This window comes from Heloderma suspectum, chromosome 15 (genome assembly GCF_057233095.1).
Source record: "Heloderma suspectum isolate Gila_16-S chromosome 15, 16-S_ref, whole genome shotgun sequence".
NCBI classification, from domain to species: domain Eukaryota; kingdom Metazoa; phylum Chordata; class Lepidosauria; order Squamata; family Helodermatidae; genus Heloderma; species Heloderma suspectum.
The window spans coordinates 5981291-6001183 of NC_139472.1; the positions used below are offsets into that span (position 1 = coordinate 5981291).

Here is a 19893-nt window from a genome sequence, read left to right on the forward strand (position 1 = left end):
CCCAACCATTAACTTGTCTAAATGTTAACATACTTATATAACAATGTAGTGTTTGTAATTTTTTGTAAACCGCTTTTGGGATTTTTAAAATGGGCAGCGGTATAGACATATTTTAAAATAAATATATGAACTAAATAAACTTTGTAGCAACAATGACTAGAAGCTTGATTTAAAAATAAATTGGGTGGTGGGAGTGGGAATGGAAGGCTCTGATTCTCAAGGTGCTGATTTCTGACACCTAATTCCAAGACCGGAGCCCAAGTCTATTACGGACACAGCACTGTATGTAAATGAACGGGATGGAAGATGCACCATTACATATTGTGCCACTACCATGCCGTAGTGCACACAATGTGTTTCCTTTCTTTGTCCTTTAGGATGGTCTTGCCTTCCTCCAGTCCGCTTTGGGGCAAGATGCGCCTGGATATCAAAATGCACCTTGGCTGCACCATCCAGGTAAAATGTTGCAGGTGTGCTTTGTTTATGGAAGCAACCCAGGCTCTGGGGTGTCTGGCCGTGTGGTCTCTCTCGTCCTTTATCTCTGTGACAGTTGCATCTGGTGCCAGGTTCTGAACTACCCAGGGTAGCTCTGTCCTTCTTTGAGGACTGTTGCACTATAGCTGGAGTAGTTCTTTGCTGCCCTTGAAAAACACTTCATCTTGACGTTTTTAGTGCAGATATTTAGCGGAGCAGAAATGATCATTCTGCCGTAAGTCATGGCCCACTAGAAGACCACTGGCCAATTTCAGGTGGAATGCGTATTTTGCTTTTAAAGTGTTACGTTTAAAAAAAATAAAATTCCTTAGCCGCTTTCATTCTAAGTTGAAAAGCAGTTTATAAATATTCCAGATAAATAAGTATGCAGAGGAGCAATATTGCTGGAACAGCTTCTGGTTTCTGAGACTTTGCAAGGAGTGGCTCAAGTGCTTCTAAGCTTTATCTTCACAGCCATGAGGGCTAGAAACTCGATCAGGTTGCATGAGCTAATGAGCCGCTTGCTGTGTTTTGGGAGTGGTTCAAGCCAGAACTGCTGCATGGCAGAGGATGTCCAGCTGTACAGAAGAATATCTAACAAATTCGGACTTGGAACATAGCTATGGCTGAGTTGAGGCATCGTACCAGGCGATGGTGAAGAAAGCTTAATTATGGTTTAGCATCATGTCTGAATTGACAAACTGGTTCTGGACTGGCCAGCATACCAGAATCAGAACCATGGTTTGAAACAGGTTTGCAAGCTATGGCTTGTGTTAACAATAATTTGGCATGATATCTGAATCGATAAACTATAGTTGGGGCTTCTGGAAGAAAATGGAAGCAGACCCACAACTCTAAACCGGGGGTGGGCAGAAGGTAGATTCTGATTTTGAACTTCAACTCCCTGTCACCATGGCCAATGGTCAGGAATGCTGGGAATTGAAGTCTAAAACATCTGGAGGTCTGCTTTAAACCATGGCTTGCTGGTGGTATGTTTGGAAGCTCAAACCATGATTTGGATTCTCAATTATGGCTAGCGCAAAGCATGGTTTGGCTTGATGCTTCAGTTGAACTAAAAGCAAAAGTAGCCATGTGGGTCATCAGAAAAATTCCAGAATCCATATTAGTGTAATACCTTTATTAGGTCAGTTGAAAGGACACAAAAATGTGTGCAGGTGTCTGAAATCTCCAGATCTCTTCATCAGGCAAAATGAACTCTGTGTGTGTGTGGCAGGGGGGTTACTTGTGAGCTACTGTGTTGTTAACCAGCGTAGGGTGCAATCCTATGCATGTTTAGACAGAAAATGGTCATACAATTCCCAGAATGCCCCAGCCAGCCATAGGAGTTGTAGGACTTTTCTGTCTGAATATGAATAGGTTTGCACCTTTAAGATAGATTTTAAAGTTGTTGATCCCTTGGGCCTCACCAAAATTTTAATGTTGCTTCCACATTCTTCCCGTTTGCAGCTCCTGTCATGCTTAACGGAAGCTTCCGTGGGCGCTGCTGTCCTCCAGCACGTCAACTCCATTGTGCCTTATTACTTAGCTTTCCCAAAGCAGTGCCGGATGCTGCTCAAGGTGAGTTCTGCAGCCAGTGCTTACTTTTGGGGAATATAATGGCCAGAGAATTAGCTCAGCCTTACAAGTTAATTCCAAAGATGATATTAGCCTTCCAACCCTCCTCCCAAAGTTACAAACCCATCTGTCCATGCATATCAACTTAAGTCAATTGTCAACAGGTTGGGTGGGAAGAACCAAATGGGGTTGGACTTGATGGTCTTATAGGATCCTTCCAACCCTACTATTCTATGAACCCGCTCTCTTCCAATTTACAAACACTTCCCTAACTGCTCGCCTGGAAGAAATCTTTGCTTGCCATAGGTGAATAGGCAGTTGGCTATGTACAAGCTTGATTTAGCTGGGTAGTTCAGATTGATATGTGAATTTCTCTCTCTCTCTCTCTCTCTCTCTCACACACACATACACACACACACACACTCCTCCCCCCCTTTAACTTCCCTTCCTCTTTGGTTCACACAGGTCATGGTCCCCTAATCTTCCAGGGTCTTTTTCTTGTCCACTCCCTTCCTGCCAGTAGCAATCTGACCCTTCTGTCTCTCAGACCATCTGTTTGTTTAAACACTTGCTTTATTAGGGTGGTCAATTAAAGAAACCTTAATCAGTTAACATGAGTTTGATTTGATGGATTTAACTTGCATAAATGGGCATTGGAATAATTGCTGCTGAAGAAACCAGCATACTTTTCTTTGACTGTAAATGACGCACACATATGCTGTGGTAGACTTCATCTTAGAAGAAGCATTCTCTGCTGCACGTGGGAGAGGAAGATGAGGAAAGTCCATTAGATGGTATTAGAAGAGGCATCCTCCTGTCCATGACCTGCACCGGGTGGCAGAGCTGAACTGAGCTGGGAAGACTTGTGGCTAGGGCTGGACATTAATGAGCTCAGAAGGGAGCTGGTAACCCAGCAAACATTTAGAGGAGACTGACAGGTCCCAATCCTGGCTTTAACACAGGTTGAAATGCCTCCTCTAAACCTTAGTTACAGGCAATAAGAACTTTTAAGCTAAAATGTACTGGGGTTTTTTGGCCCCGCCCCTTTTGCCTGTGGCCCCGCCCACCACTGGAATGTGGCCCCTGAAAGCTTCTCCAAAATGGAATTTGGTCCCCAGGCTGAAAGAGGTTCTGCACCCCTGGTTTCATGGTAAGCACCAGTGCCTCCAGTTTGGCCCAGAAGCAAATTGGATGCTGGTGCAATTGCCGGAAGATTAGTTATTGAGGTGACATAAAGGTGGCCTGTGTTTTGAATTTGGATGGAAGGGGCAGGGTGGGGTGGGGTAGGCCCCTGTCTGTTTGCTCACCTGTGTCTGCGTTCCTTATCCTTTCTTCTTTTTTAGCAAGCCACTCGTCTCTGGAGCACAGGTGAGGAAACGGTGAGGGTGCTCGCTTTCCTGGTGCTCAACAAAATCTGCCGGCACAAAAAAGACATCTACTTAAACCCGATCCTCAAGGTAAGGTGGTGGCAGGAAGCCTTTTGTGTATGTACAGCTGCTTTATACTATCTTGAGGGCAGGGGCCATTGGTCCATGTAGCCCTATATTGTCCGCCGTGATTGGCAGTGGCCCTTCAAGCTCTTGTGCAAGAACCATTCTTGGCCCTGCTACCCAAGGCCTTTTTAACTGGAGACGCCGAGGATTCAATTGGGGACCATTGGCATGCAAAGTAGGTGTTCCGGCACTGAACTACGCCCTCCCCAGGATCTGCTTCGTTATTCCTGCCTTTTGTTCTGGATAAAATTGCCAAAAGCAGGGGTTGTATACATTCCATTCATCCCCCAAATATACAGACATCCAAATTCTATGTCAGGCTTAAAGAACGGAATCTGCCATTGGAATGAAATCTACAGATTTAGGGCTGTGCTATATGTTTTGCTTATTTTGCCTAACTTATTTAGGTTTGCTCCAAAGACTTGAGTTTTGTTTTGAAGAACTGAGGATTTCTTAGCAGGAAGCTTCATTTTTCGTTTCATTTCATTTGTATTTTGCATTGAATTTGTTGTATGCTGATATCTTTTGATGTGGAGTGGCGTATAAATTTTATAATAAATAAATAAATAAAATGTCATTTTCATGTTTGTGCCCATTTTAACAGTTCAGGGTGCAGTCCTATCGAGATGCCCATAAGCCTCTGAACTCAGAGGTTAATGGGCATCCTATAGAGAGGGGGGGGCGCAGTGGCTTAGTGGTTAAGAAGCTGAACTGCAGACTGGAAGGTCGGCAGGACAGCAGTTCGAGACCTGAGTGCCGCGTGACGGAGTGAGCTCCCGTCTTCAGTCCCAGCTCCTGCCAACCTAGCAGTTCGAAAGCAAGAAATTGCAAGTAGATAAATAGGTGCCGCTTCGGCGGGAAAGGTAGCAGCGTTCCATGCACCTCGGTGTTCAGTCATGCCGGCCACATGACCATGGAAGCGTCTTCGGACAGCGCTGGCTCTTTGGCTTAGAAATGGAGATGAGCACCACACCCTCGAGTCGGACACGACTGGTTGGGGACACCTTTACCTTTACCTTTTTTTTATAGAGAGTGGGAGGGGTGTGGAGGCGATCTTCACCTCCACACTCCTCTTGCTCTGCCTTTTTGCTAGATGGGCTTTTCTGACCATCTAGCTGGTGCTCCGTGGAGTGGGAGGGAAGGAAGCTGGGGAGGCTGGAGGATTCTTTGTAAGCCGGCCTCCCCAGTCCCCTCCCACAGAACCTCCCCCTTTCCCTCCTCTCTGAGGTTACCTTTGTGATCTCGGAGAGGCAGCCAGAGTGGCGCTCTCGTGCTGGCTGGGCAGGGGAGGGAGAGGGGATGGGGAGCTCAGACTCCTGGGTCTGGGGTGGGAGCACTGACTCTGACCTTGGATCCAGGAAACTGAACTATCCTATGCCCCCCCCCGATGCTATTCAAGGGCCATAGGATTGCTGTCCAAGGGCCATAGGATTGCTGTTCCCATTAATAAACATAATACAAAATTTGTAAGCATTAAATCAACACGTTCCTACAGTGTGAACATTTCCAGGAACAACAAGGGGATCTTTAAGCAACATATACTTTAGACAAAAATAAACAACGCTTATACCCTTTCTCCAGCAGCCAGAATGCTGAAATACTGGGACACTCCATTAAAGTAGTCAGATCCACGCTAGAGCTAGGAAGAGCAAAAAAGAGAAGGACCAAGAAATGGAATGATATTGGCTTAATATCGAGACTGCACCAAACCGTGCTTAAGGAAGCTTGATCATGTGTTGGCATCATATCCTAATTGGCAAATTGTGGGTTCCGAGCAGCTGGCAAACCAGACTGCTTGGGCAGGGGTGTCAAACCTCTTTCACCCTGTCTTACGCTGGACCAGGACCCACACTAAACAGATTCGAGGATACCAGTATGACTCCTGTCCACTTCTATAAAACAATGACAGTTTATTCATAGAAAATGGATGCAGATAGAATAAAAGCAAAGAAAGCTTACACGTCCTTAACTCTCACTTCAGTCACCCTGGTTCCCAGGGGAGTGACAGGCACCATCCAACAGGGCTGGTTATCTGAGCAGGTGGTGCACCTTCCCCCTCTCAGACAAGAACAGGTAATAGGCCAATTGCTCAGGATTTTATAGAGCAAGTCTCACTAAGTTAGGAAACTGCCAGGAAGCACAGCCTGCCTCCCCGTCCCCCTTTGCTAAGGCCTTTTCCTCTTGGAACAGAGAAAGGAGCGTCCTTATCAGTTCAGAAAGTACAAACCTTGCAGAGCTGAGCAAAGCAACTACTGTGCATTGTCTGTTAGGGTTTCTCTTAGTTGCAAAAAGTGTGGCCTTCACTGTATGTGAATACAGCTATGAGAACCCACTCTAAAATCATGAAAATTGCCATCTGCTCTAGCAAATTAGTGTACTTGTGCCTTTAAACACTGCGTTAAATACTGCGTATGACTCTGGGTGAATTCGCGCTTGCCTGCCATTCTTCTGAAACCAAATCCAATACACGCCCTGAGGGCCGAATTCAATTTCAGGGAAGCTCTCCCGGGCTGCATTCCAGTGGTGGGTGGGACCAAAGGCAAAAAGGGCAGGGCCAGATTACCAGCATGTTTTAACTTGCAGCTCCTATTGCCAGTAAGTAAGCTTTAGGAGAGACCGTTTAGAATGAGGGGGAAAACTGCAAAAAATGAGAAACCACCAAATGATTGGTGTTGGGGAAAGGGGGTGAGACCATGGGAAGGGGCTTTGGCCATCTGGGGAACCCCTGGGTGAGCTGGATTTGCCCCCCCGATTCCCCCCCCCCCCCCGGTGGGCTGTATTTGGCTCACAGGACTGAGGCGCAATACCCCTGTCCTAGGGTTTGAAGTGGGTTTGCATACCAAGATTTGTGTTGGTTATAGTTTGTTGTGATGTCTGAGTTGACGAATGAGTTACAGACCTCGCTCCGCCTCCAGGAGCTACTGCCCAGTAAAGATGGGATAGCTGAGCAAATGTACATTGAAAGCTGGCAAGCAGTTTTAAAGCATGGTTTGCCCACCATATGCTTGGAAGCTCAAACCAAGGTTTGGGTTCTCGGCTTGGATTAATGCAAAGCAGGGTTTGATGTGATGTTTGAATAAATATTTATGTATGGAAGAATATTGCAGTGCTTTGATTTGAAAATAAAATTCTTATCCTGTTTTATACAGCACAGCGGAGAAGTTGTCTGAGCAGTTACGATACAAAATAGAAATCAAAACGACTAATTAAATGTACAGTTAAATGGCTGCACTGTAAAATATACATGGCAAAAAATCAAAACCAACAGTCCTCTAGTTCAGGGGTGGGCAGAAAGTAGATCTCCAGATGTTTTGGACTTCAAGTCCAGAACATTTGGGGATTTACCTTCTTCCCATGCTCTAGAAAACTCATGAATAATGTAGTCTTTACCTATCTCCTGAAAACCAGGAAGGAGGATGACAAGCAATCCTCCTGTGGCAGGGAGTTCCGGAGTTGGGGAGCAAGCCAACACCAAGAAGGCTCTTATGGCAAGTCGCTCTACCTCAGACTGTTGGGGTTCTTGCTCAAGGGCCTCCTTTGAAGATCTCCCTAGCTTATATTTCTCTGGGGTTGTTCACACAACATGCTAACCCACCCTTATTTTTCATTGGGTGGCTTATTAACCACCCTGGAAAACCCAACAACAAACAGTGGGTTCTCAAGGTGGCTTGATTGAGAACAGTAAACCACATTGCATGGTTAACAAGCCACCCTGTGGAAAATGCCCTGGGTTCAGACAACACACTTACCCATGGTTCACCAAACAACCCACGGTTCAACAGCCCACATTCAGCCACTGTGGGTTAGCGTGTCGTGTGAACCCAGTCTCTGTCTGTCTAATGGTGGCAGGTATGAGTCCCAGCCTACTTGTTGAAGCCCAGGGCATCAAATAAACGCAGTTGCTTCTGTTTTTTCTCTCTCTTCAGCAAATGTATATTTCCTACGTGAAGAACTCCAGATTCACTTCCCCCAACGCCCTTCCCATGATCAACTTTATGCAGCGGACTCTGACGGAGATGTACGCCCTTGACCCGTGCATCTCCTACCAGCATGCTTTCATCTACATCCGCCAGCTGGCTATTCACTTGCGCAGTGCCATGACCATGAAGAAGAAGGTGAGTTTATGAAAGGGATACACAGGCGGGGTCTCTACCCAAAGGTTCCTATTACCCACAGTAGGTCAATGGAACCTCTATATTTTATTTGCTGTGGAGGAAACAACAGGAAGGTGTTGCTACTTTAATTCATTGCTTGTGGGTTTCCCGGAGATGTCAGGCTGTCTGCTTTTGGGAGCGGAATGAAGGACTAGATCAGAGGTGGGCAACGTGTGGTTCACAAACTGCATGCGTGCCCCCCAAATCCACACTGTGCCCTGAATTTTAATTTTAAAAAATCAACATCAGACAAAATGGTGCTCTGTAGCTGCTACAGAGCACTAAAGGGTCATATTTAGCTTTCAAACAAGTTAAATTGAAGCCGCTGAATGCTGTGGGGTGGTTTGCTGCTGAATTTCTCTCAATTTTTAAAACATTTTTTATTTATTTAAAATTTCATTCATTTTAATTATTTTTATGAGTACATTTATATCCCACCTTTTTCCTCTTGGAAGGAATCCAAGGCAGCTTACATCATAATACTCCTCTCCATTTTACCCTCGCAACAACCTTGTGGGTAGGTTAGGCTGAGAGTCAGTGACTGGCCCAGAGTCATCCCGTGAGCTTCATGGCTGAGTGGGGACTTGAACCCAGGTCTCCCGTGTCCCAGTCCAGCACTCCAACCGCTACGCTACACTGGCTGTCATTTATTTATTCATTTACTTCCAAGTGCGACCTGAGGGGCAGGAGTGTCCAGGGGGGCAAAAATGGCTCCCGGACCTCCTGCAGTTGCCCACCCTGGACTAGATGGACCTTTGGTTTGGTCACGCAGGGCTGTTATAACATTCTTAAAAAGCAGGGGTGGCTTATGACTGCTCTTCTCTGGGGTGTAGAATGAATTGAAGGCGCATTTATGCGAATGAGAATCGTGTTTTCCTCAGGATGTGGTTGAGCAAGAGGGAGACCAAGTCCCGGTGCTTTTGCTGGTGTGCCACCTGTTTGTCTGTCTGTCTGTCTCTGGGTCTGTGTTGCTGCTACGACAGCCTGCCTTTATCAGCATTCTTCTTCTCTGGCCTCTCTTCTGTAGCTATGAAATCTGCATTTCATCGTATTACCAAAATTAGCAAAGAAGATTAGACAGTCTGCTGGTTTTTTTTCTCCTGTCTCCTTTCTGTCAACCTGTTGTCTGCCCCCGTTTTTATTAGTTGCAGTCTGGTCTGCCCATTCCCTGTTATCATTCTGGATTTTTTGGAGAAGAAGAGAGATGGAGGGCAAGTAATTCATTCTCTTTCTCCCCACCCCAACACACACAGTCTACAGATTGGGTCTCATCCAGTCTGACGTGGACTAATCCCTGACAAATTGCTAATCCCTTCCTTTATTTGTGTTTAAAGAAAACAAAACTGATGCAGATTAGCAGTCTGGTTACACCCCTGTCACTTTCCGGGATTGGTTACTAGGTTAAGACGCCACTCTGCAGCAAAGATGCTCAGACATTTCAGATAAGCTTGAGGAGAGATCACCAAAGTCTAGGGCCTTAATTAGATCGCCTTGGCTTCTCAGACCCTCAGCCGTGATCCAGACAGAACCCAAATCCAGTTAGTTGCACCGGAGGAGAGGGCTGTTCAGAGTGAGGGAGCTGCAGATTAGATTTGATCGGCCCCAGCTGACACACATCCACCCATCCTGATAATAAATATGTTACTTTTATGATGAAATGGTAAGTAGATGAAAGTGGGGGAGGCAAAATAAATATGTTCATTTACTTAATTTATATGTTGCCTTTCTGCCAAAAAGTGGTACTCAAGGCGGTTAACCATAACATCCAGACTAAAAGTGAAATCTTCATTAGAACAGTATCTAAAAACAATTAGATTAAAAACACAATTTAAAACACACACATAGTAATAGAAGAAATAAACAGCACCGGCCAGTTAAAAAACCCTTTAGGTGTAGTGGTTAAGAGTGTTGGACTGGGAGCCGGGAGATCTGGGTTCTAGTCCCCACTTGGCCATGGAAGCTCACTGGGTGACTTTGGGCCAGTCGCAGCCCCAAAGTCGCAGCCCAACCCACCTCACAGGGTTGTTGTGAGGATAAACTGGAAAGGAGGAGGATTATGTACACCGCCTTGGGTTCCATAAGGAGGAAAAAAGGCGGGATATAAATGCAATAAATAAATAAAAATTAAGGCAGAATCCTATACACTTTTAGACAGAAAAAAGTCCTACAATTCCCAGCATCCCCCAGCCAGCTTGGGTGTTGGGACAAAACATCTCTTTGCCAATATGGGTATGGTGTGTATGAAGACATTATGGGTTTCTTCCAACTCTTGATAAACTAAAAAAAAAAAAAGCTTTATTAAGGAAAGAAGCAGCACCCCCAAGTGGCTGTAAAACAGATATTTTGCTCGGTGTTTTTTTCTCTTTTCTGTAATGTTTTGGATTTTTTTAGTTTATTTAGGAAATGCAAAAATACTAAAGAAATAATGTGGTGCTTTTTTGATTGGTTACAAAAATGGTAATGGGTTGGAAGACACTCCAGTGGGATGGCAGAATCGTGCTTCGTTGTAAGCCCCAAGTTATTTGGAATGGAGGAGGAGGAAAACGAAGAAATTAAAACAGTATTTTTACAGTGCTGCCTTCCCCAACCTGCTGCTGCCCTCCAGAAGTTTTGGACTACAGCTTCCATCATCCTCAGCCAGTTGAAGTCCAACACATAGGGCATGAGGTTGTTTGAAGGGTGTTATACAGGTTGACTCAGAAGTCAGCCCCATATAGTTCAGTGAGACTTACTCCCAAGGGAGTGCATATAGGATTCCAGCATTAGTGTTGTAAGCACCTGATAGTCAGAAAGCAGGATATATATACAACAGATATGGGGCAATAATGGGTAATGATAATTATATTGATTTATATTTATATACATAATCACGTTGCTTTATATCTTTAAAAAGGTCTAAGAGAGCAGCATATGTAATAAAACTCAAGACAATTGCTACCCTTGGGCTTACAGTAATGGAGATGATGACGCCGACAGTGATAATAATGATAATAAGGTTTCTAGTGCCATCCGACCGCATGATGCTTTAATGAGTACAAGAACACAGGTTCCTGCTTCGTGGAGTTTACAGTCTAAAAAAATGACATGAATTTAATTACTTTGTGTGATTACAAGTAGCAGTTTTACAATTAATCTGCTTAGATGTGGAGTGTTGTAGAAATGTTGCAAATAACTAAATTAAATCCATTAAGGAATCTTGGGGCTGTTTTGATACATTTTTCACATTTGCTTCCCCCTGCCTCTCCTTCCGTGTAGGAGAACTACCAGTCTGTGTACAACTGGCAGTACGTCCATTGCCTGTACTTTTGGTGTCGGGTCCTGAGCACCATCTTTCCTAATGATGTCATGGAGCCGTTGATTTACCCTTTGACTCAAGTAATCATTGGCTGCATTAAGTAAGTACCTGGGAGTTCTTGTGTTTGTCTCTGTGTGGCGTTTTGCTTTTTGCTTGTTTGCCTTCTGAACATTCACTCTCAAGATATTTACTTAGGAAAAGGGATGGATGAATGGGAGGAAAGGGTGATAGTCAGTGTGAAGGGAGGAAGGAGGTTGCACTAGCTCCCACTCATAAGTATGGTGCCAGCATCCCTTATTTCCAAGGTCTCTCAGACCTTGCAGGACAATCTTGAGGCCTAGAGAGTAGGGGTTCAGTCTCCTACACCCAATTCCCAAGCCTAAAACATTAAAAAGTAGCAATTAACCAAGCAGAAGGCTCTGGATTTAATACCAAGGCTTACTTGGAAGGGAGCACACACAACTCTTGAGGTAGGTGTTAAGTTTATTTGTTGTTGTTCAGTCGTTCAGTCGTGTCCGACTCTTCGTGACCCCATGGACCATAGCACGCCAGGCCTTCCTGTCCTGCGCTCTCTCCCGGAGCGTGCTCAAGTTCATATTCATTGCATCGGTGATGCTATCTAGCCATCTCATCCTCTGCCGTCCCCTTCTCCTTTTGCCTTCAGTCTTTCCCAGCATCAGGGTCTTTTCCAGAGGCTTTTCTCTTCGCGTTAGGTGGCCAAAATATTTGAGCTTCAGCTTCAGTCTCTGTCCTTCCAATGAGCACTCAGGGTTGATTTCCTTTAGGATGGACTGATTTGACCTCCTTGCAGTCCAGGGGACTCATAAGAGTCTTCTCCAGCACCACAGTTCGAAAGCATCAATTCTTCGGCGCTCAGCCTTCCTTATAGTCCAGCTCTCACAGGAGTAATAGGGTGTATGAGAACCAGAGTGACATTTGGAAACAATACTTCAGGCAAAAAAGAACAAAAGTTACCTATGCCTGTCCCTACGTACCTAGGCACAAGCCTTCAATAGGACAGGGCCCCAAAAGGTGATGCTCAAAGTCACAAGCCTAAAGCAGGACAAAAGACGAAGGCAAAAGGGTGGCTACCACACCCATCCTTTTATACTCAAGCCCCTGACAACTCCAAGGAAAACTCTATTAGCTAATCAGAAGCTGGCTTAAACAGTGTTCTCAAACATATAGTAAAAGTTCCCACAGGAATGCAACTGAGATCATTCAGTCCAATTAACTGGGTCTTGCTCTGACCTCAACTGGGACTTGCTCTGTTGTTTTTATTGAAACATTGATGGATTGATTATAGATTTGTTTATCTATTACTTAACTACTTCTCCACATCTTAAGACAGACACTTCTGCTCAGTGCAGGGGGGAAATGGGGTGGCAAGGCACGCTTGAGGGGCAGGGCATACACGGCGGGCCCCACGAGTGGCTTCCGGGGCCTCATAGCCCGTGGGCTGTGTGTTGCTCACTCCTGAATTAATAGATTCGAACTCATTCAATTAATTGAATCTGATTTCTGTTAACTGAGTGGCAGTCCAAATTTATAGGATTTTATTATTCCTGGAAACGTTTGTATGTGTATGGGAAAAGGATTTGAGGATGGACTAAGTGATCTTCTGTTTTCTTTCGACTCTGATTCCTTCTATCCCTGCTTTCAGTAGATGGGTGCATCACATTGCCTGGGTTCAGACAACACGATAACCCACTCTTAAGGGTTGAGCGTGGGTTGTCGTTAAACCATGGGCAATTGTTGAAATGTAGGATATTGAGTTGCCTGAACCCAGCCACGCTAACAAGCCATTGTTAGTTAACCACGAACAACTCATAAGGAGAACCCATGGTTTGTTGTCGGGGTGTGAACTGGAGGTTGTTCATGGTTAATAAACCATGGCTTGTTACAGCTGGGTTCAGACAACACGATAATCCACGTTTCAACAACAACCCATAGTTCAACAACAACCCACGTTATCATGTTGTCTGAACCCATCCTGTTTCATTGCAATGGCCACATACCTCCCCTCTTTTTTTTACTGCTTGTGATGGCTGGTGGCACTCCCCCAACCCTTATTAGCCTGAACATGGGCATTATTTTATACACTGTACCATAAAAGCTGAGACATCAGTAGCCAGTACAAGTAGCAAGTGCACAGGACAGGTGATGAACCCTGGAAAATAGCCCGTTAGAATGGCTGATGCGTCACGTATCTGGGCAAAACAGTTTCCGTACAAAGACTTCTGGAATTCTTGTTATTTAAAACATACACACATGCACGCATGTACAATGGCTGATTCCATGCTTTGGAGCCGTTGGTGGCTAGTGGGCATGCGGTAAATTTTCTAAGGCCCCAGCAATCTCCTGAAATCCTGTTAGTGCCGTGTCCAGATTGTAGGGTTTTTTTTCCAGATACCACCCAGGCTCCCCTGAGTGCGGATGAAGATAAGGAGGTTTAAACGATTTCCAGCGCCTGCCTCTCTTCCCCCGCCCCATGCCTTCAGTCTCTCCTCTTCCCCCAGAGATGCCTTTCCGTCACTTAAGCGGGGCTTTTAATTGTCCTGTGGACGAGCTAAGACAGTTTTCCACCTGTCTAGGCAAATAAATCGGCCGCCTTCGAGGCCTCCCAGAAAGGTGAGCTTAGCAGGTCTCCATGAGAACAGAAGCAGGGAGCAGCATGTTGTTAGCGGCTGTGATACACGCGACGGCTCTTGGTTATGTGTGCAGGAGCTGTTTTCACAGGACCGAAAATGGAGTGTGTTTGTATCCCTGCCTGTACCATCTATATCCTGCACCCAGAATAAACTGTGCATACCAATAACATCTGTGCAAACATTTTTTAAAAAAAATTGAACTGCTATCTTTAATATGAAGATAAAAAAGATGCAGCACTGTTGGTAGGAATCTCCCTCCCTCCCTCTCTTATGTATTTAAAACATAATACCTTTCTTTAAATGTCTATCTTTCCTTAAACATCCAAGACAGCCAACAGTCTAAAAACAAAACAGTGCAGTCCTATGCATGTTCGCTCAGAGTTCAGTGATACTTACATGTAAGTGTGTATAAGATTTGCAGGCTAACGCAACCATTACTTAAAAGGGCAGTGAGAACTATGATTAAAAGCACAGTTAAAAAGTTGGGATGCTTGTGGGATTCGATCTCTGTGAGTTCCGATATGAACAGACTTGATCCATGCCTCTTGGTCTAATATGTGGATTGGAGTTTAATTATCCACTGTCTTTTCCACTTCCGGCAGTTCTCGGTTTAGAATAAGCATCAGAATGCATTTAAAAAGCATACTGTGTGAAGATGTGCTTGAAAATACTACTTCAGTGCACATTTTCTTGTGGATTTAAAAAAAATGCAGACTATTGCAAGAGTGGACTTGCACATGAACACAGGTAAATGTGTTGGAAATAGACCATCCCTAGTTAGAAGTCTAAACGTGAGGATTCATCTCTGCATTTAGCACAGCCGGCCTTCCATCTTTGGTTATGCCACTACTTAACCTCACCCCCAGCAGTGTTGCCTCATAGTGACTCTGAGCATGGACAGAGAGCCTGTCCCTCACCCATGAACAACTGCAGTGTATCTGTTGGGCGTAAGTTACAGGAGGGTAGATTTGGAAGGAGTATTAGGAGGGTGGTGAGAGCGACTTGCAGCAGTGGATTTATTTATGTATTACATTTATATCCCACCTTTCTTCCATTGTGGAACTCAAGGTGGCTCCATGTGGCTCCCAAGTGGTCTTCCCTCCAAGCACTGACTGGACCCAAACCTGCTTAGCTTCAGCAAGGTGGCTCCCTCGTGTGCCTTCAGATGATGCTCTGGGACTCTAAAGGATGGGTCCTTTAGAGTTCTGACTGACACCCGGAGCAGATGCACTGTCCCACTGACATCAGAGCCAGCAGCCTCCATTGACTAGTAGGCTGTCCGTCACTTGGAGCTCTTCAAGCAGAAGTTATTCTTGGGGATGCTCTAGCTCCAAATTTCCTCCATCGAACGGGGGCTGGACTAAATGGCCTCCAAAGCCCACTCCAATTCTGTGGTATCTTTGTACCACCACTAAGCCATTTGCTCAAATTCTTGACTTGTATCCACTTTTCCCCATCATCGAAGGGACAGGCGATACACGTGAGATGTAAAGCAGGGGTGCAGAACCTTAGGCCCAGGGTCCCAATCTGGCCCTCAGGGGTTCACCCAGTAGCTCTGCCCCCAGCCTCTTTCCCCAACCACTGATCCTTTGGTGGTTTCTCAGCTTTCCTATAGGTTTTTTCCCCATTCTAAAAGGTTGAAATGCCTCTCCTAAGGCTTAGTGACGGGCAGTTAAGAGTTTTACGCTAAAATATTCTGGTATTTTTGAGCCCACTCCCTTTGCCATTGGCCACACCCCTTTTGCCTGTGGCCGTGCCCACCACTGGAATGCGGCCCTCAAGAGCTTCCCTGAAATGGCATTTGGCCCTTGGGCTTTAAGACCTTCAACACCTCTGGTGTAAAGGAGTCCCATTGAGGACCACAATTTTAGATTTTGCAGCTCGTTTTTACCAAGCCCTCTCCATTTGAATGGCAGTCAGAGTGCAGTCTCGACAGGGACTTCGGCACCCATCCTGCTCCCTTGTCTGTTCATTCTTGTCTTCTTTTGTAGTGAGTAATGGTCTCACTCACTGCAAAAGATCTCTCATTGTCCTGGGAACCCAGCAGAATAGAATTCCCACCCGCACGTCATGTTTAACTCCTGGAGCTAGAGAAGTGTGTCAGCATGGGTGTCAAGGTGAGATTTTTATTCTTATTTTTAATTAAAACATTTATATCCTGCCTTTCCATTGAAGATCACTCACACTCTGAATTACTTTACAAGTTTCCGCCCCTGGAAGAGAGCACATAAATTCACACTGGGTTGTATCCACTGTTAAGTCCCATTCATTTCAGTGGGTCTACTGTAAATAGGACTAATGGTGGATACAATCCAGAGTAATTTGGAATAGAAAGATTATTCTCTCAAGCCCACATTCTTTGGAGTGCTCTTTTTATTTTTTAAAATTCCACTGCTTTGTTTTTCAGTTGTTGCCAGGTTTTTATCCACTGTTGTTGTTATTTTGCTTTTAAATTTGGCGGCCAGCTCATTATGTTATGCTTTTAACTGTTTACTGTTTTTTAATATGTTGTGAACCACTTCAGGATTCTTAAAACAGGAAGCAGTATGTAAATGTTCTAAAATAAATAATAAATAATTAATTGTATCTTGTGTAAGTCACCCTGAGAAACTTTTTACAAAGGGCATTTAAAAAATATTTTTAACATTTAAGATTTGTTTAAAAAATCCCACCCTGCATCCTTCAAAGAACTCAAAATGGTATATGTGTGTTTGCCAATCCTTTGTTTCGATTCTCACAACAACCCTGTGAGGTAGGTTAGGTTGAGAGATAAAGAGAGCGTGACTGGCCCAAAGTCACCCAGTGAGTGTCGTAGCTGAGTGGAGATCATAATCCAGCTCTCCATTTGATCCGTTTCCCCACACCAGCTTTTCCCTCATAAGTTGTCGACTTTAAATTTGTGCAAAGGGGGCAGAGGTGAGAAAACAAATTTTACGCAGATTTCTCCTGGCTTTAAAAAAAAATCTATTGGAAAGCTCAGTGGGGGAGAAACCCACTGTGTGGGTTTAATTATTATTACTGCTATTTTACTGTCATCCAGAAGGTGGCGCATTGCCCTAGAGAAAAAATGGCTGACGAGCAGAACAAGAGCCTGTGGGGAGCAAAGGGGTGGTCTGGAGTGGGATGGGGAGAGATTGCCATCCGCTGGAGCACTGTTGCTTTAGGCGGAGACCAGGGCAGAATTTAAAATGTGCTTAAACGAGATAAATACCAGCGCAGGGGTTGCCGACGGAAGCCGTGATTGGCTCCTTTTGCCTGCTGCTCTCCGAAGTACAGGGAGGGATGGGGGAAGGATGTGTGTTTGTGTGTGTGGGGGGGGTTGTCAGCCATTGTTTGGGGACAGGGTAGGAGCTGGCTTGAGCATACAAGAGTGCAGTGCTTGGCTGCCAGAATGGATTTTGCCGTTGTTGATATATATATATATATATATATATATATTCATTCATTTCATTCATTCATTCATCAAGTACACCATGTGTAAGCGGAGTTAGGACGGAGGGAAGAAGATCATTTGTAGCTGGAGAGTCGTCTCTTTAGATCAATGGAGTTAGGACGGAGGGAAGAAGAGCATTTGTAGCTGAGGAGAGTCGCCTCTTTAGATCAGTGGAGTTAGGACGGAGGGAAGAAGAGCATTTGTAGCTGGAGAGTCGTCTCTTTAGATCAGTGGAGTTAGGACGGAGGGAAGAAGAGCATTTGTAGCTGAGCAGAGTCGTCTCTTTAGATCAGTGGAGTTAGGACGGAGGGAAGAAGAGCATTTGTAGCTGAGGAGAGTCGTCTCTTTAGATCAGTGGAGTTAGGACGGAGGGAAGAAGAGCATTTGTAGCTGAGGAGAGTCGTCTCTTTAGATCAATGGAGTTGGGACGGAGGGAAGAAGAGCATTTGTAGCTGAGGAGAGTCGTCTCTTTAGATCAGTGGAGTTAGGACGGAGGGAAGAAGAGCATTTGTAGCTGGAGAGTTGTCTCTTTAGATCAATGGAGTTAGGACGGAGGGAAGAAGAGCATTTGTAGCTGAGGAGAGTCGTCTCTTTAGGTCAGTGGAGTTAGGACGGAGGGAAGAAGAGCATTTGTAACTGAGGAGAGTCGTCTCTTTAGATCAGTGGAGTTAGGACGGAGGGAAGAAGAGCATTTGTAGCTGAGGAGAGTCGTCTCTTTAGGTCAGTGGAGTTAGGACGGAGGGAAGAAGAGCATTTGTAGCTGAGGAGAGTCATCTCTTTAGATCAGTGGAGTTAGGATAGAGGGAAGAAGAGCATTTGTAGCTGAGGAGAGTCGTCTCTTTAGGTCAGCGGAGTTAGGACGGAGGGAAGAAGAGCATTTGTAGCTGAGGAGAGTCGCCTCTTTAGATCAGTGGAGTTAGGACAGAGGGAAGAAGAGCATTTGTAGCTGAGGAGAGTCGCCTCTTTAGATCAGCGGAGTTAGGACGGAGGGAAGACGAGCATTTGTAGCTGAGGAGAGTCGTCTCTTTAGATCAGTGGAGTTAGGACGGAGGGAAGAAGAGCATTTGTAGCTGGAGAGTCGTCTCTTTAGGACAGTGGAGTTAGGACGGAGGGAAGAAGAGCATTTGTAGCTGAGGAGAGTCGTCTCTTTAGGTCAGTGGAGTTAGGACGGAGGGAAGAAGAGCATTTGTAGCTGAGGAGATTCGTCTCTTTAGGTCAGTGGAGTTAGGACGGAGGGAAGAAGAGCATTTGTAGCTGAGGAGAGTCGTCTCTTTAGATCAGTGGAGTTAGGACGGAGGGAAGAAGAGCATTTGTAGCTGAGGAGAGTCGTCTCTTTAGATCACTGGAGTTAGGACGGAGGGAAGAAGAGCATTTGTAGCTGAGGAGAGTCGTCTCTTTAGGTCAGCGGAGTTAGGACGGAGGGAAGAAGAGCATTTGTAGCTGAGGAGAGTCGTCTCTTTAGGTCAGCGGAGTTAGGACGGAGGGAAGAAGAGCATTTGTAGCTGAGGAGAGTCGTCTCTTTAGGTCAGCGGAGTTAGTACGGAGGGAAGAAGAGCATTTGTAGCTGAGGAGAGTCGTCTCTTTAGGTCAGCGGAGTTAGGACGGAGGGAAGAAGAGCATTTGTAGCTGAGGAGAGTCGCCTCTTTAGATCAGCGGAGTTAGGACGGAGGGAAGAAGAGCATTTGTAGCTGAGGAGAGTCGCCTCTTTAGATCAGCGGAGTTAGGACGGAGGGAAGAAGAGCATTTGTAGCTGAGGAGAGTCGTCTCTTTAGATCAGCGGAGTTAGGACGGAGGGAAGAAGAGCATTTGTAGCTGAGGAGAGTCGTCTCTTTAGATCAGTGGAGTTAGGACGGAGGGAAGAAGAGCATTTGTAGCTGAGGAGAGTCGTCTCTTTAGGTCAGTGGAGTTAGGACGGAGGGAAGAAGAGCATTTGTAGCTGAGGAGAGTCGTCTCTTTAGGTCAGTGGAGTTAGTACGGAGGGAAGAAGAGCATTTGTAGCTGAGGAGAGTCGTCTCTTTAGGTCAGTGGAGTTAGGACGGAGGGAAGAAGAGCATTTGTAGCTGAGGAGAGTCGTCTCTTTAGGTCAGTGGAGTTAGGACGGAGGGAAGAAGAGCATTTGTAGCTGAGGAGAGTCGTCTCTTTAGATCAATGGAGTTAGGACGGAGGGAAGAAGAGCATTTGTAGCTGGAGAGTCGTCTCTTTAGATCAGTGGAGTTAGGACGGAGGGAAGAAGAGCATTTGTAGCTGAGGAGAGTCGTCTCTTTAGATCAGTGGAGTTAGGACGGAGGGAAGAAGAGCATTTGTAGCTGAGCAGAGTCGTCTCTTTAGATCAGTGGAGTTAGGACGGAGGGAAGAAGAGCATTTGTAGCTGAGCAGAGTCGTCTCTTTAGATCAGTGGAGTTAGGACGGAGGGAAGAAGAGCATTTGTAGCTGAGGAGAGTCGTTTCTTTAGATCAGTGGAGTTAGGACGGGGGGAAGAAGAGCATTTGTAGCTGAGGAGAGTCATCTCTTTAGATCACTGGAGTTAGGACGGAGGGAAGAAGAGCATTTGTAGCTGAGGAGAGTCGTCTCTTTAGGTCAGTGGAGTTAGTACGGAGGGAAGAAGAGCATTTGTAGCTGAGGAGAGTCGTCTCTTTAGGTCAGCGGAGTTAGTACGGAGGGAAGAAGAGCATTTGTAGCTGAGGAGAGTCGTCTCTTTAGGTCAGCGGAGTTAGGACGGAGGGAAGAAGAGCATTTGTAGCTGAGGAGAGTTGTCTCTTTAGGTCAGCGGAGTTAGGACGGAGGGAAGAAGAGCATTTGTAGCTGAGGAGAGTCGCCT

General features: G+C 45.5%; 1 protein-coding gene across 1 annotated transcript in view; it reads left to right on the forward strand.

Annotated features, from left to right (window-relative positions):
- Positions 1 to 19893, forward strand: part of NOC2L (NOC2 like nucleolar associated transcriptional repressor) — an 85662-nt gene that overhangs the window by 15805 nt on the left and 49964 nt on the right. The window contains exons 7-11 of the mRNA XM_084821699.1: positions 378 to 456; positions 1942 to 2052; positions 3393 to 3506; positions 7469 to 7657; positions 10952 to 11091. Coding sequence (XP_084677825.1) covers positions 378 to 456; positions 1942 to 2052; positions 3393 to 3506; positions 7469 to 7657; positions 10952 to 11091 — 633 coding nt within the window. The remainder of the gene's footprint in view (positions 1 to 377; positions 457 to 1941; positions 2053 to 3392; positions 3507 to 7468; positions 7658 to 10951; positions 11092 to 19893) is intronic.